This window comes from Macaca nemestrina, chromosome 15, assembly GCF_043159975.1.
Source record: "Macaca nemestrina isolate mMacNem1 chromosome 15, mMacNem.hap1, whole genome shotgun sequence".
Taxonomy (NCBI): Eukaryota; Metazoa; Chordata; class Mammalia; order Primates; family Cercopithecidae; genus Macaca; species Macaca nemestrina.
In genome coordinates, this window is record NC_092139.1 from 54,950,683 (window position 1) to 54,968,177 (window position 17,495).

General features: G+C 39.3%; 1 protein-coding gene across 3 annotated transcripts in view; it reads left to right on the forward strand.

Annotated features, from left to right (window-relative positions):
* The window catches only part of LOC105486791 (5'-3' exoribonuclease 2), an 85,254-nt gene that overhangs the window by 15,322 nt on the left and 52,437 nt on the right, over positions 1-17,495 (forward strand). For 2 of the 3 annotated variants that reach the window (XM_011749839.3, XM_011749840.3), the window contains exons 2-13: positions 5,468-5,595; positions 5,679-5,790; positions 7,756-7,867; positions 10,014-10,072; positions 10,149-10,238; positions 11,082-11,154; positions 11,290-11,340; positions 11,793-11,950; positions 13,100-13,174; positions 13,259-13,392; positions 13,499-13,556; positions 13,640-13,747. In XM_011749839.3, the coding sequence (XP_011748141.1) occupies positions 5,468-5,595; positions 5,679-5,790; positions 7,756-7,867; positions 10,014-10,072; positions 10,149-10,238; positions 11,082-11,154; positions 11,290-11,340; positions 11,793-11,950; positions 13,100-13,174; positions 13,259-13,392; positions 13,499-13,556; positions 13,640-13,747 (1,158 nt within the window). The remainder of the gene's footprint in view (positions 1-5,467; positions 5,596-5,678; positions 5,791-7,755; positions 7,868-10,013; positions 10,073-10,148; positions 10,239-11,081; positions 11,155-11,289; positions 11,341-11,792; positions 11,951-13,099; positions 13,175-13,258; positions 13,393-13,498; positions 13,557-13,639; positions 13,748-17,495) is intronic. The other variant, XM_011749842.3, reaches the window with a different exon arrangement.

Consider the following 17,495-nt stretch of genomic DNA (forward strand, 5'->3'; position numbering starts at 1 on the left):
TTTGTTTGTATTTGAGACAGGGTCTCACTCTGTTGCCCAGCCTGGGGTGCAGTGGTGTGATCTTGGTCCACTGCGTCTTCGACTTCCTGGGCTCAGGTGATTTTCCCACCTCAGCTCAGCGTCCTGAGTAGCTGGGATTACAGGTGTGCCACCACACCTGGCTAATTTTTTGTAGAGATGAGGTTTCACCATATTGCCTAGGCTGGTCTCAAACTCCTGGGCTCAAGTGCTCTGTCTTGGTTTCCCGAAGTGCTCCGATTATAGTTGTGAGCAACTGTGCCTGGCTTTGTGTGTGTGTGTGTGTGTGTGTGTGTGTGTGTGTGTGTAGGGTCTCACTTTGTCACCTAGGCTATGGTTCTGTAGTGGCACAATCAGCTCACTGTATCTGCCAACTCCTGGGCTCATGCAGCCCTCTGCCTTAATCTCCTGGGTAGCTGGGACTACAGGTACATGCCACTGCCCCTGCCTGATTCTTTTTTTTTTTTTTTTTTTTGAGACGGAGTCTCGCTCTGCCGCCCAGGCTGGAGTGCAGTGGCCGGATCTCAGCTCACTGCAAGCTCCGCCTCCCGGGTTCACGCCATTCTCCTGCCTCAGCCTCCCGAGTAGTTGGGACTACAGGCGCCTGCCACCGCGCCCGGCTAGTTTTTTTTTTTTTTTTTTTTTTTTTTTTTTTTTTGTATTTTTTTAGTAGAGACGGGGTTTCACCGTGTTAGCCAGGATGGTCTCGATCTCCTGACCTCGTGATCCGCCCGTCTCGGCCTCCCAAAGTGCTGGGATTACAGGCTTGAGCCACTGCGCCCGGCCCCCTGCCTGATTCTTGGTGGGGCTCTGGGAGTCTCTGTGTTCCCCAGGCTGGCCTTAAACTCCTGGTTGCAAGTGATTCCCCCACTTTAGCCTCCCAAAATGCTGATGACCGACCTGAGCCACTTGGCCTCACTCTACTTTCACTGTTTTTGAGAACAGCTGTGTTTTTTTTTTTTTTCAAACTTTACTGTGCACTTTTGCAAATGAATTTCGTTCTAAAATTTTTACAGGTTTTCTTGAGTTGCTTGCTGTTTGCCCTCAGGATCATTTCCAAAGGCTTTGAATGTTTTTGTTTTAAAAGTAATATTTACCAGTTTCACTGGGGAGCAGGTCATTGAAGCTCTTCATGCTGTCATGTTGGAATAAAATCTTCTGATAAGACTTTATGTAGGGAATGATGATCAATGTCACACACCTTGCCTATTTTGTATCCTGTGTAGTACTTAACATAGACCTCGGCCCACATCACTTTGAATCTAGTGAAATTACAATTAATTAGTCTAACATACTGGTTAAGGTACCATCTCTTAGTCATGGTTTTAAATCCTAGTTCCTGAACCTGGCAGTAGTGTGACTTTGGAAAAGCCACTTAACCTCTCTAAGCATTTGTGTTCTTAATTGTAAGTGGAATACTCCAGACCTCACAAGGTTGTTGTGAGTATAGAATGGAATAATCCATGAGTAAAAGCCCTTATAACAGTGCTTATCACATGTTAAGTGCTCCATAAATGCTAGTGGTAATTATTAGTCCTCATTCACTAATATCATATAAAAATGAAGATCTAACACACGTACAACTTGAAAAAATACTAATCATGTACAAGTGTCAAAATGTCTTATTATAGGTTGAATTTTTAAGCCAAAATACTGTAATTTAAACTTTTCATTAGCTCTTTGGCCATTTCTCTCTAAAATATCACCCATGTTTTGAATTTCTTTTCATAGTTCAAGCTTCTTTAAGGGAAATCTAAAACTGAGTTGTATGGTTTGGCCTGTGACTTCCCTCAGTGGGATACTCCTATGGCCCTGGAATCTCAGACATGATTCGTGGTTTTTCTAATGTTGCTTTTTAAATCCTTTGTAGGTTTAAACAAAAATAATGCATCTACTGAGCTATTGGTGGTGGTTTATCTTCATAAGGTTGACTGGGAATATAAGTTGGCATGAAATTCATTTTAGGACTTCAAAACCTGTGTAATGTATTTTATACAAACATTATTTGTATATTTACTTCTTTAAATACCTTCTTTATCTTGATTTCTTGGCATTTTCATGCACAATAGAATGATATCCCAGCTGCCTATTTGGAATAAATATATCCCCTACTTTATTATCTATGAAGTCATGAAGGAGCAGGCTTCCTACTAGGCAGAGCTATCTTGACTGCCAGCCTTCTGGTATGGGTGCTCTCTGTTCCTTCCTGGGAATTGCTGCTCAGCCAGGGCACTGCACTGCCTTTCTAACCTAAGCCTTCATGTTCTCTGGGAGCTCCTTTCTCAAGTTGCCTGGCTCACATGGGACCTGGGTGGGTGAAGGGAGAGGAGAGGGCAGGAGTTGACCCACCTGGCTGTTCCTGTGACTGGCGCTGATGACTCATCCAGAAGCTGTTCCTTGAGTCTCCTCTGTGGGCCTGGAGCCCTCTTGTGTTAGCCCACCTTTGGCAGCATATCTCTTCTCACATATTGGAGGTACTGCGCTCCATCTTCAGTTAGGGCTATTGGTTCCCCATATTTTAGGTATCCCTCATTATTTCTCAGCCACAGAAATTCTGGTTTTCTGCCGTAGTTATACAGTAGATTGTTTGGTCTTTCATGTGTTCTCGGGGTAGAAAGGGAAGACTGCAGTGTGTGCTCAGTCTGTCATCTGGGGAATCCAAAAAAATAATTAAAAGTCATTACTTGAAATACATTGGTTTTAGGGTTCAGAGTGGCTCTCCTTTTAGCTGCCCTTTGATTAAGGATCTCTCTTTAACTGAACAGGAAATGTGTTGGTATAGCATTGGACAAGGTTCTTGAGGAGTCAGTTCTTTGTTGAGCATCAAAGTCTTCTCTTGATGAAAGGAATTCTAAAGTTACATAGTAAGTGTGTTGGACATATCTACAGTACTCTTGAGGGGAAAACATATTCAGTTTTCTTACTGGGAATACTCGGAGCTCTTTTCTCAAAATTAGGACCCACCTACTGCATACTTTATTTTTTTCCTAGGTAGTAGAAGTAGAAATTCTCATGTAGCTCCACTCCATATGAAGAGCTGTGCCTTTTCTTGTGCTAGGCACTAGGGCAGGGATTAGCCAGCTAGTGACATCCTGTTTTTGTGAGTCAGGTTTTATTGGAATACAGCCATGCCCGTTTATGTTGTGTTGTTTATGGCTGCTTTCACTCTTCAAAGGCAGATATTCGTTGTTGCAGTTGAGATCGTATGGCCAGCAGGTCTGAAATATTTACCGATTGCTCTCTTGGGGGACACAAAGAATGAGTTTTGATTTTCCTGAGTGTGGTGGGCCCTTGGACAGGATGAAGGTAGATTGGACTTTGCAGTATAGAGGATAGAGAGCCTCTTGCCATCATAGAGTTTGTTTTAATTTTGGGGTCATCAAATTACCTTTTTCTACAGACTCCACCCCCGCCCCAAAAATTGACCTGCTTTTTTCCTTACCACTTATTCCACTCACTGTTCCTGATCAAGCCTTTTTTTCTTGATTCACAGCATGTGTGTACAGAAGATTGTCTAATGGCTTCTTCTCTGTTCTGCCTTAAATCCCTTTCGTTATTCTTTCCCTTCAGTTCTAAATGCAACTTGAAGCCCAGTTCCATTCCTGTGATTCCTTCTCAGAGATAGTCAATATCCTGAAGTTGGTGTTTATCATTCCTTTGCTTTTCAACATGCTTTTATTGCATATGTATTCGTCCCTGAGCAATATTGAATGCTGTTTTAATTCATCACTTTCTGTAAATGGTATACTGTGTATGTTCTTTCTTTTTTTTTTTTTTTTTGGTCTTGGCAGTATATTTGTGACCATCTAGCTCTAGCTTTTCCAATCTCACTTGCATCTCACAGGTATATGGATGTTATATGAGTGGTGTGATCATAGCTCACGGCAGCCTTGAACTCCTGGCCTCAAGCAGTCCTCCCACCTCAGCCTCTGAAGTAGCTGAGACAACAGGCACATACCACCATACCTGATTTTAAATTTCTATTTCTTTTTCTAACAGCTTTATTGAAATATAATTTGTATATCATGAAATTGACCTGCTGAAAGTATATGATTTAGTGGTTTTTAGTATATTTACAGAGCTGTGCAGTTATCACTATTATCTGATTTTAGAGGGTCTTCATTCTCAAAAGTAGTTATCAGTTGCTACCCATCTCCCTCCCCTGTCTCCACCCTCACATGAAGCAACCATTAATCTGCATTTTATATTTGCAAACATGTCTGTTTTAGACTTTTCATATAAATGGGATTGTATAGTACTTGGTACTTTATGACTGGCTTCTTTCATTTAACATAATGTTTTTGAGCTTCATCCATGATGTAGTATGTACATGATGGGCTTTTAAATTGCTTATAGTTTTTGCTGTTACAAGTGATGCTTTATATGTGTTTGAGGAACTGTTATTTTAAGTGACTTTTATTGTTAATAGTAAAAATGAGATCTCATAGTCTTAATCTTTCGCTGAGGCTCTGGGAGAGAAAAACAAAGGTAATAACATTTACAAAAACATAATTGAGTATCTCTGGCAGTGAGTAAGCCCTTGCCTTTCGAAGAACTCTGTAGCTGGGGTAGATTGACTAATTGTAAAACAGTGCAAGTGCCACAAGTGAATAAGCAAAATTATGAGGAAATGCAGAAGGAACAATTAATTTCTTGGGAGATACGTACAAGATGTTATAAAGTAAGTGACATTTGATTTGAGTCTAGACCCTGGAAATTAGTAATATTTCAGGAAGTGGGTGTTGGCAAGGGAGGAAGAAGGCATTCTGAAAGAAGCATCATGTGACCACATTGAGAGATTAAAGGCATTTTCTAGGAACTTACAAGAGAGTGAGTGGGCCTCAACAACAGTATGGCAGGATAGGAGACTAGGAAGGGTCCAGGCTCGTTGGTAAATGCCTGCTGTGAGAATCATTAGAAAAACTAGGTAAGATTAAGACGTACACTTTTATGTTTTAGAAAGAGAACTCTGACAATGAGTGAGCTGGAGACCAGAGAGTCTAGAGGTTGGGCAGACTAGATGAAGGTTGTGCTCTTTTAGGTTAGAGATGGTAACTTCTTGTTGTTCATGGTGGTGGGAATGAAAGGAGATGAAGTAGGTAAGCATTTTTTACGTTACTTTGACAGGACTTACTGATGTGAGTGGTGAGGGAAATGAATTTTAAGATGACTCCCATGATCTCTTACTTGAACAACCTAAATGATTTGGGAATTTTCTATACATCTCCTACATTGTCAAAAATAACTGTGTTAGAAGCCATCCACTTCCTACAGATAAAATACCTGCTTCAGTTTGCTTTAAGGAATAAAATAACTTCTTATAATTTAAAGGTTACTTGAAGTGTTTTATTTCCAGTTCAGAAATGAAGCACAAGTTCATACTGAGCCTAGGATCTGTCATTTTTAGACTTGAACAATCAAACTACTATTAATTATCACTTCCTCATAGCCAAAAGAATGCAATGGTGTAAAGATTCCAGTTGATGCCAGTAAACCTAATCCAAATGATGTGGAGTTTGATAATCTGTATTTGGATATGAATGGAATCATCCATCCCTGTACTCATCCTGAAGACAAGTACGTAACCCGTTTTTGTCACTGATATAGCAAATCACAGAGGAAACACTATATTATATTACATTGTTTGGTTGTCATTATAGACCAGCACCAAAAAATGAAGATGAAATGATGGTTGCAATTTTTGAGTACATTGACAGACTTTTCAGTATTGTAAGACCAAGACGACTTCTCTACATGGCAATAGATGGAGTGGTAAGTGCTAAAATAATTAACTTAGAAGCCTCCATTTTGGTTTTTGCTGTGTTACCAGTGTCTAGAATGAAAGTCAGCTAAATAATGAAAAATGTTGACAGTGATGAACTTGAGAAAGAAAGCCTCATCCTTCAGTCATTCGTTCAGATTTTTTTTGTGTGTGTTTTGTGCTTATTTTGTGCTCAGTACTGTGAAATACTGGGGATGTTGGTGACTGCCCTTGCTTTTGAACTTTTGGCTTACCGTCAAAGGGAAGGAGGCATAGATAAATGAGTGAGCTTAGTTATTTATAGCCATTATAAGCACAATACATGCAGGGTGTTGAGGGAAGAGGAAGTCAGTGCTGCTAAGGAAGTTAGGATATAGAGAAGAGGTGACTTTTGTTCCATTTCTTTAACAATGAAGAATAATTGGGAGATTGGTGGGTAATGGTGGGAGATGGATGGGACAGGATTTGGGGAGGGAGGACCTTCCAGATTTCTCAAATGTGACAGGTAAACACAGTTTCCATGCCTTTGACCACACTGACATGTTTTGGCAACTACCGGTGGTTTGAATTGAGACGCGAAGTATAGCAAAAGCTTGAGAAAGCCGTACCATCTGGAGTTTGGATTGTATCCTCTAGGCAATGAGTAGTCATGAAAATGATTTGAGAGGAGTAAGTTACTGACCTATGATAATAATACCAAGTAGCTCATTTTATAAATAACCAGCAAACTGTATCGGGGTGTAAGGTAAGATATAACTCTAAATTTATTTAGCTATGTGCAAGTAGATTCTTTCTTTTAATTTTAGTGCATCCTAGTGGCTAATGGAATGATTTTAGAAATCCAGAGAACTTTGAATCCAAGAAGATTAACTTTTCTGTGAGATTCGTCTTACTCAGTGAAAAATCTTAGCTACCTGATAACTTGCTAAGTTGCAGTTAGAATTGAGTAAAGAGCAAAAAGAAAAGGAATATGTCTTGTTTAGAGCACATTTCAGTTTATATTCAGCTAATTTTTTTTGAATAAATCTTTAGCTTTACTCCAGTGTGTTCTTTCTGCTGCATCAAGTATAAAGTATGTACACGTTTGTATGCATATGTGTGTGTACATGTTTATACACACTTTTTTTGTTAATATATAAATGTAGATAAAGAATTTTGTACTTAAGAGGGCTACATTAGATGGTCTTGTGGTCTTGTTCTACAGAAAAGGAAATTGTTTAAAGAGAATATTAAATAACTTATATTTAGATGTAAACAGGATGTTTCACAGTTTCTTCCCACCCCAGAACTCAGTTCAGTAACTTCCAAAATCTTACAATCTGGTTCACTTTATTTGGGCTTTTCCAGTGAAATTGCATTTGGTTAGAGTGATTTAAAAGTACTTTTGGTTAAAACATTATTTCTTTTCTGACTGCTATGCTGTATTGAAAAGACAGACTAATAATTATAAACCTTATTGTGGGAAATAGAAGAGCACCGAGATTCTGCAGATAAAGAAATAGTTTTCTGTTGCTTTTTTATGAGACATTGTGAATCCCATCTGGAGACCATTCTTCCTTTTAGGTGTGGACATAGAGAAGGTCTTCCTGATCTTAGTTCAGTAGTAACTACTCATCAAATGCTGGCTGGGTCTTTTGAGTAAAGTGACCTTTCTTTCTTGGGTGCCTTGAATCAAGCACCCTAACTGAGGGGAACTGGTGTTAGACTGGGAGGACTTGCAGTATAAGTGCTCTGGCTTCATAGGATGTTTGTCCATTTGACATGGCACTCATTCACCTGATTGAGCTCAGCTTTTAGGTTCTTGGTCCAAATTTAAGTTCTCAGGATCTGGTATCTGCCATGAAAGGATTATTCGACACACTACTTACCTTTCTTCCATTTTAGTATACTACTTTTAAAAGAACACCTGATTCAAAATAATGTACAGATTTATTTGTGAATATTTTGATTAGTATTATGGAATATGAAATTTTCAGGCACCACGTGCCAAAATGAACCAGCAGCGTTCAAGGAGGTTCAGAGCATCAAAAGAAGGAATGGAAGCAGCAGTCGAGAAGCAGCGAGTCAGGGAAGAAATATTGGCAAAAGGTAAAGAATATGTATCTTGAAGTTGGATTTTTTATAAGATGTATGCAGAATGAGGGGATGGTGGCAACTTTTTCTTACAAATAGGCAAGCTTTTAATTTAATAAGGATCCCAGAATATCCAGTGTTCACTGTTGAGGAAAAGTAGTTCATGAAATCCTACCAATAGGCTTAATAGGCTCGTTTATTTTCAAACTCTCCTGTAAAAGGGAGCCTTGGGAATAGGGAATTCTGGTGGAGAGTGCAGATTGTCAACCCCTCTCAGGGCCAGTGCAACTCTTTAACAAACTTTTATGTCTCTGTAAAATAGAAATACAGTAAGTACTTTTTACTACTTTTCTCTGTGGCAGCTGTCAGAAAGCTATAGTTCTGTAAACATTTTCTTCAAATCAGCTTTGGTTTGCTTGCTTTTTGAAACTCAGGTCTATCTGAGGAAGCCAGAGGTGATTCGATCCACATTTACAGGTTGTTGCCAAGTCATTTGCATACTTTCAATATAAGTTGATGGAGCAGGCACAGCACTTATGGTTCCTTTAAGTTCGGAGGGGTGGGGTGGGATGTCTTCATTTTTGCAGTTCCCCAAAGCCTTAAAATTCCTGGTGGTGGTTGGGCGCGGTGGCTCACGCCTGTAATCCCAGCACTTTGGGAGACCAAGGCGGGTGGATCACGAGGTCAGGAGATCGAGACCATCCTGGCTAACATGGTGAAACCCCGTCTCTACTAAAAAAAAGCACAAAAAATTAGCCGGGCATGGTGGCACATGCCTGTAGTCCCAGCTACTTGGGAGGCTGAGGCAGAAGAATTGCTTGAACCCAGGAGGCAGAGGTTGCAGTGAGCCGAGATCGCGCCACTGCACTCCAGCCTGGGTGACAGAGCGAGACCCCATCTCAAAAAAAAAAAAAAAAAAAAAAAAAAAAAATTCCTGGTGGCTACATGGGTAGGAACTGACTAAGCCTCAGAGAAAAGGAGGATCAAGGAGTGTTGATGCCAGTTGGGACGGTTCTCTCCTACCATACCTGTGTGTGAGGTAGGGTATGGTTGTAGCAGAGTAGTTTGTTTGGTGTTCTGCTACTTACAGGGTTATAATAGAACAGAAAAGCCACAATGTCTTGGCTCCAGATAATTGCGCTCTACAGTTGAAAAAGGATGCCATAGTATAGTCACCTCAGGCCTCTAATTACAATACATTTTATATTACTTTAATTTTGCTGGAAGTGTACAAGTATATAGTTCCTTTAGCTGCAACTTGTAATTAAGACTCTAAAACCAGTTTGTATTTATAACAGTGTTTCTGATTTTAAGAATGTCTTTTTTTTTGAAGATGTGATGAAATATATTTGTTTCTTGAGAAGCAGCTAATAGTGATATAGAGGAAAAAATTGGATTTTTATATTCCTCTGTCTGATAATTGTATTTCTTATCCTGTAAAGCTGTGATGAACTCGGCCTTTAAAATTTCATTTCTCTTAGGCACCTTTATTTTAGGAACTGTTAACAAAAATATGGCCCCTAACTGGTGTATGTGTGTGTGTGTGTGTGTGTGTGTGTATAGTCTCTTGCAGAGTGAATAACTTCATAATTTTTATGTAACAGTATAATATATTTTGTGTACCATATATTGTTTTACATTCTTGTTAAAACATAATTTAAAAGGCTGAGCATGATGGCTCACCCCTGTAATCCCAGCATTTTGGGAGGCCGAGGAGGGCGGATGACTGGAGGTCAGGAGTTCGAGACCAGCCTGGCCAACACAATGAAAGCCCGTCTCTACTAAAAATACGAAAATTAGCCAGGCGTGGTGGCAGGTGCCTGTAATCCCAGCTTCTCAGGAGGCTGAGACAGGAGAATAGCTTGAACCCTGGAATGCGGAGGTTGCAGTGAGCCGAGATTGCACCATTGCACTCCAGCCTGGGTGACAGAACGATACTCTGTCTCAAATAATAATAATAATAGTAATAATAATAATAATAATAATTTAAATTTGAGAGATGGAATCTTATTTTCTTCCCAGTGAGGGAACATTGTTCCTCGGATGACAAGACTTCACTTCCTTTTGTATTTGAACTTTTTGTTTTTGTTGTTCTGGCTTAATATTGAGTAATGTATCTCACTTTTTATGGGGAGAACAAAATGTCGCCTCTTTTCTCTAGGTGGCTTTCTTCCTCCAGAAGAAATAAAAGAAAGATTCGACAGCAACTGTATTACACCAGTAAGTAGTCTCATACTTTGCTAGCTATTGCTAACTCTTAAATGATAGGTTAATTTGTTTCTTTCTATCGTTTTAGGGAACTGAATTTATGGACAATCTTGCTAAATGCCTTCGCTATTACATAGCTGATCGTTTAAATAATGACCCTGGGTGGAAAAATTTGACAGTAAGTTTCACATTTTGATACTTCAGAAAGATTAAGGGTGATCATTCAAGGCTGTACTTTGATATGACTGACATTATTTATCCTTCTGCCCTGCCCCATAAAATGCTAGTTGACTGTCGGAGGAAAGAAAAGCTTCCAGGGTTATTGGAGATGGGGTATCCTTACATGGTTAGGTTTTAGATAGCTGAATTTTCTCTTAAAGCCAATTTTGTCGTCTTGCCATCACTATGAAGCCATAAAATGGGATTCATGATTTAAAAAATATATATAGGAAAGTAATTTTTAAATGGAAATTTCCATTCTTACATATCAAAATATAGCAAGATTAGTAAGTTGTGGGTCTGCCTTAAATCGTTATGTTCCCAAATATTTAAAAAATATTTAAATGAACTTGTTTGTAATTTTAGGTTCATAAGCTGGCTTCCCTAATAATGAGAAATGGTAAATTATATTTAATAGATATCTGTTATTGATTATTCTTGGGGCATATATGGTCCAGTACTATATCCTTGCATGGCAGTGAAAATAGGAACTTGTGAATGATCAGTTTTTCTGATGGCTAGGTCTGACCCAGACATTTCATTACTTTCCATTCCATGTAGTAAGTTAATCAGTGAAATAGTTTTGGTGTCACACACACACACACACACACACACACCCCCCTTCAGAAAATTTTCAATGAAGTAGTTTTGGTGTTTCACACACACCCCCACCCGCCCACCCACCTTATTCAGAAAATTTTCCTGTAATACTTTTCTCAGTTTTTCTTGAGACATATAATTCATTTGATATTTGTGCCTATAGAAAATTGGGGATAAGCTGAAAGTGTTAATTTTTTTATAGGTTATTTTATCTGATGCTAGTGCTCCTGGTGAAGGAGAACATAAAATCATGGATTACATTAGAAGGCAAAGAGGTAAAGCTTACTTAACCAGTATTTGATTGTATGTTCTATTTTTAAAAAGCCATTGAATAGAAAATATTTGGTATGAAGTAATATTCTTGTGGAATATAATATATTAATATAAATATTTGTTTCTCTCTTGTTTAGCCCAGCCTAACCATGACCCAAATACTCATCATTGTTTATGTGGAGCAGATGGTAGGTTTCTTCTTTGGGATTTGCTTCTCTTGGATTAAACCATAGCAAGTCTATGGGTTGGTGTGCAGTAATGGATTATTCATGGTTACCTGGAAGTTCCAAAATGCCTTGGTTATTTTATGTTTGACAAGGAACTAGTATTGAGTTGCTGTTTAATCTGTGATCAATGATCTTTAATTTCTTTTCTTCTTTTTTACGTTTTTCAACCTTTTAACTCCCCGTACCTTTAAAATGGAAAATTTCCCAAGTGTTTAATCCTTAGTGGCAGTCTATGTTGTAGGTCCACATATCTGGAGGACTTCCTATTAACTGGGAACTGCCAGGAAGTGTCAGGCTTTGGGGCTTGGCTGCTCATTTGGGCTTTTCTTTGTGTTGGCATCTCATAGTAGTTTATGGTAAGAATCCTCTCAGAATACTCACTGTTCAGTGTTTTTCTCATTGTCGATTGATAGCTGATCTCATTATGCTTGGCCTTGCCACACATGAACCCAACTTTACCATTATTAGAGAAGAATTCAAACCAAACAAGCCCAAACCATGTGGTCTTTGTAATCAGTTTGGACATGAGGTCAAAGATTGTGAAGGTTTGCCAAGAGAAAAGAAGGGAAAGGTAAGAACTTTGAGATGGTAGTTGCCTCATTAAAAAAAAAAAAATCTATTGTGGTAAAATGTACATGACATAAAATATTTCAACCATTTTAAAATATACAGTTAAATAGCATTAAATATTTGAGTTACCTTGTTTTTAAAATGAAGAGAAGATTGTGGTTGATTAGTTTTTTATGTGCTTGTTCTGTTACCCTTCACAGAGATGTATCTTTTTTCTTTTCTTTTTTTTCCTTTTGAGAGGGAGTCTCGATAGAGATGTATCTTTTAAAGTACTTTAACATAAACCTGCATTCAAAAACTTGCACACACTCATCCTTTGTACTTAGCACTTTTTCTGACATCACCTATATCTACACGAGGCTTAGTTCTCATAGATAATAATGCCCATAGCTTGTAATTTATTTGTGGAAGTTATTTGTTTGAAATACTCTTAAAAGGAACTACAACTTCTTGAGACTTTTAAGTTACTCCCACTTTTTATGTATTTTAGGTTCACTTGGTTATGTCCAGTCCCCTTTAAAGGGGCTTGTGTTTCAATAATATGGTGCCTCTTGAGTCATATACTTTATGGGGGGGAAAAGACAGTGGTGCCTCTTTCAAAGACATCGTTAAGTAAAAAAAGAGATAAAGGTAATATAGTGTATTATTTCAGATATGTAATGCAATAAAGACAGTATACCTGTGTCTGTGTACATATTTCAGATACATAATACAATAAAGACAGTATAGATGTTATCTATGCACATCTGTTCACAAGGAAGGGGTAATGGTTGGTTGGGTATAGGTCATCAGTTAGCAAACTTCAGTCCTCCAGGTTTGGCCTGTGAGCTATGTTTTTTACATTTTTAAAGTCTTGTTAAAAACAAAATAAAACATGAAAGACTATTCAACAGAGATCATATATGTCTCCCAATAGCCAAAATAATTTACTGTCTGGCCCTTTGCAAAAAATGTTTGCTGACCCCTGGTCTAGATGTGGTTGATTTTTTGGGTAATTTTTATTTTAAAATGGATTGGTGAGCTTTTAAAAATTTAATACTTGTGATATTAAAATGGATCTTGTGTTAGAAAAAGCCTTAAAATTTGCTTGGTTGGAAAAAATTACTGGACGTAGAGTAGACTTGTTTCATCTTCATTCCTGTTCTTGCAGCATGATGAACTTGCCGATAGTCTTCCTTGTGCAGAAGGAGAGTTTATCTTCCTTCGGCTTAATGTTCTTCGTGAGGTATGTAGCAATAATCATTGAAATCAGCACTCAAAGCAGGGTGCCTTTGATAGCTGTAATGGCAGCATTCCTTTTTGGTTGCAGTATTTGGAAAGAGAACTCACCATGGCCAGCCTACCATTCACATTTGATGTTGAGAGGAGCATTGATGACTGGGTTTTCATGTGCTTCTTTGTGGGAAATGACTTCCTCCCTCATTTGCCGTCGTTAGAGATTAGGTATGTGCATTTGTGTAGCTTTTCAAACTACTGTTTTAGGCTTCTTGACTTTACTGTGCCTAAAGCATAATGGTCCTAATGTATAATGTTTGTCTCTTGCTGACAGGGAAAATGCAATTGACCGTTTGGTTAACATATACAAAAATGTGGTACACAAAACTGGGGTAAGTTCATTCTTGAATGATTTCAAAACAGAAGTATTTGCTTTTATAAGAAGATCATTTTACATATATTTTATCACTTACAGGGTTACCTTACAGAAAGTGGTTATGTCAATCTGCAAAGAGTACAGATGATCATGTTAGCAGTTGGTGAAGTTGAGGATAGCATTTTTAAAAAGAGAAAGGATGATGAGGTAAAGTGTTTCTATTGCAGTAGCTAAAATTGCTCCTGTCTCTAATAGGCTGTGATGATCTTGTGATTACTTTTAATCTCTTTGAGTGTGTTTTTATATCATTATGGTGTATCAAGACTAATGTAATCATCAGCGGTCAGTGCTTTGATTATTTTATAAAGGTTGTGCTGCTTCCTCTGTGAAACTGTGTATTGTACCCTGTTTGAGTTGCATTGTAATGTTTTTTTCTGTCTTCATAATCTGAATATAAATCCAAACACATTTCTAATCAATAGGATTTGAAATGCCGGTACTAAGGCTGGAAGACTACTGGGATCAAACTAGTGACTGTCATGTTTTGAAGGCAGGAAGACAGGTCAAGAAGAATCGATAGTGTAGGGAGTATGGGTTGGATTATATCAGCCAGGGCAGAGGGTTAGGAGAATGTAGGATCTGTGGAGAGCTGCATCTCTTAAGTAAGAAATTGAAACACAAGAAGGAAATAAAATAACAAAGCATTTGAAAATTGATTGCTTATTATGGATGAGTGCTTACATGAAAAGTCCAGGTTCTGGCTTGGGCAGTTAGGAGTTTGCTGGTGCCATTTACTAAGATAGCAAGCACTAGGGGTGGAATGGGTTGGGGTGGGAACAAAGTAGAAATTGAGTTTCATTTTGGAGATGTTTAATGTGAGGGGCTATAGGACACCTGAGAGGAGAAAAGTCCATTAAGCAGTTGTTAGATGTGTGTAAAGCTCAGGGCAGAAGTCTTTTGAAAAGAGATTTGAGAACCATTAACTAATGGAAGGTACTTGAAACTATGAGTGTGACCCTGGGAGCTTGTGTGGAGTAAAAGTACGCTTAACAGAAGTCTAGGGAACCATGGACATTTAAGGAGAAAGAGGAGCCAGTTCTAGAGAGTTAGAAGGAAATTCCTGAAGAGGTGAGAAGTCATGCTCAAGGGGTCACAGTGAGATGGACAGGCACTTCGTCTGTGGACAGGGTTTGGGAGCCCCTGGTGAGCTGATGGGATTAGAGGGGCAGCAACCTGGAGGCAAAGTGGTTGAAGGGTGATTGCAGGGTGTAGCAAGGGAGACCAGCAGGGGTCAAAATAAGCAGATAATAGCTTCTTAGAAACAGTAAGGAAATCCTTTCAGAAACTGGTTTTATAAAAGTCACATGGCTATTTTAAGCAGATAACAACATATATTACTGCTACATTGCTTCACGATCTCCCAACACATTAAAATGTGTCATTGAATCTTATTTTCTGTTTTCATCAACTTTGTATACTGTAGCTAGTGATCTCTTATTTTTAAACTTTGGGCATCATTTTATGTAACATAGTGAGTTGACTGTAAGCATTCTTTCCAAAAGCCTTCAGTACTTGGTAATGTTTTTATGTGATGTCAAGAGTTTTTTTGCATATAGAATTCAAATTACAGAACTAGCTTTGTCGGGATGATCAGATGACAACTGGAACAGACATTTTTAACTACTTTTTCAACAATTACAGTGGCATCCCTTGATCTGCTGCTACATACTTTGTACCACTTGGTTTAAAAACCTCAAGTTACATTAGCCTTCTACTTTCTCATTAGCAGACTCTGCACTGTAAGTTAGCATTAGAGGAGGAAGTATGGGATTTGGTAGATACCATAGTGTTACAGATTTAATTAATACTATTTTTCAGCTGACCTGGCAGGAGAAGGGCATTTTAAAGCTTTGGATCTTTGTTGGTGTCCCTGAAGTCATGAAATATCCTTCAGCATGGTTGGACACCAGGGGAAACCCTCAGAAATGCAATAGGAAAGTTTCCGGGTGTATCTATTTTTCCGGGAAGTGTGTCCCTGGCATTTGACAGATTTCCAAAGGCGTTCATAGCACAAAAAAGGGAGAGATCCATGAGGTCCACGCAGGTGGTCTTCTGTTTGTGTGTGACTACCACCCTTAGAGATAGGCATTTAACAGACCAGCAGAACAAATGGTAGAAAAGGACTAAATTAATATTAGTTATTGGCTAAGCATGGTGGCTCGTGCCTCTAATCCTAGCACTTTTGGAGGCCGAGGAGGGCAGATCACCTGGAGTTAGGTGTTTGAGACCAGCTTGGCCAACTTGTTGAAACCCTATCTCTATTAAAAATACAAAAATTTAAAATGGACGTGGTGGTAGGCGCCTGTAATCCCAGCTGCTTGGGAGGCTGAGGCAGGAGAATTGCTTGAACCCAGGAGATGGAGGCGGCAGTGAGCCGGGATCATGCCACTGCACTCCAGCCAGGGCGACAGAGCGATACTTTTGTCTCCAAAGGAAAAAAAATTGCTTATTAAAGTTGAGCATTTAGGCAAGAAATGTGTTGCTTTTTATTTTATGAGCTTTGATGTTTGCCTTTTATCTTGGAAATGTTGTTCATTTATTAAGCAAATACTTAAGTATTTACCATGTGCCAGACAGTGTTCTGAGTGCTAGTGATACAGCAAAAAACAAAAGAGCAGACAGAAATCCCTGCCCTCATGGAGTTTACATTCTCTTGGGTGAGCTGGAAGATAAACACAGTAACTAAGTAAACCTCATTAAATGTTAGAGAATAAGTGCCACAAAGAAAACTAAAGCAGGTGAGGAAGCATCTGGGAAGGGAGAGGTTGGGCATTACAGTTCTAGAAAAGGTGACGAGAGAAGGCCTCACTGACAGCTGACCTTGATTAAAGATGTAAAGGATGTGAGGGAGCACACCGTGCAGATGTTTGCAGGAAGCACTTTACAGACAGAGGGAATCACCAGTGCCAAGGCCCTGGGGCGGGAGCATACTCAGGATTTCACAGAACACCAAGCAGCCACTGTGGAAGGAGCAGAGGAGGCAAAGGAAGAGCAGTAGGAGATGAAGTCAGAAAGGAGATGGAGGGCCCAGTCTGGTAGGACTCCACAGGTCATCATAGGACTTTTAACTTCATTTTGCATCAGTGTAAGGTTTTGAGTAGAAAAGTGACAAGATTTGACACATACTATAAAAGGATCACTCTAGCTGCCATGTTGGAAGTACTGTGTGGAGGGAAAGGTCAAAGCAGTGAGCCCAGCCCAGTGAGGAGCCTTTTTTACAGTAATCTAAGGGAGCCTGGATGGTAGCAGTGGAGATGATCAGAGGCAGTTGGATTCTGAACATATTTTGAAGGTAGAACCAGTGGGATTGGCAAATGCATTCAATATAGAGTGTAAGAGAAGGAAAGGTGACAAAAGACTGAAAGATGTTTTGAGCAACCCTCATGGAAAGACTGGGAGGTGCAAAGGTGGGGTGGGGATTCTATTTCAGACATGTGAAGTTTGAGAGAGCCAAATGGAGATGCTAAGTATGGAGAGGCCCTGGTTGGGGAGCCATCAGCATGTAGATGGTGTTTAAAGCCATGAGACCAGGTGATGACTCCCGTGGTAGGAGAGAAGTGGAGAAGTCCAAGTACTTGGCCCAGGGGAGCACCAACATTAACCCATTTGTGCCCAGTGTTACATTATTGGAATGATAAGCCTGTGGGAGTTATTTATATCCTACTGCTCAAGGTCATCCCCAAGGTCTGATTTTTCACACAAAAAACTTGCAGCCTCCGGCATAAATGGGTTAAGAGGTTGGGGAGTTGAGGAGGTAGGACATAGCAAGAGGGAAGGAGATTAGGTGAGTGTAGCTTCCTGGAAGCCAAGTGAAGACTGTGATCCAAGGAGGAAAGAATCCTGGTCAGATAAGGACTGAAGTTTGACTAATGGATTTCATAGTCTGCAGGTCATT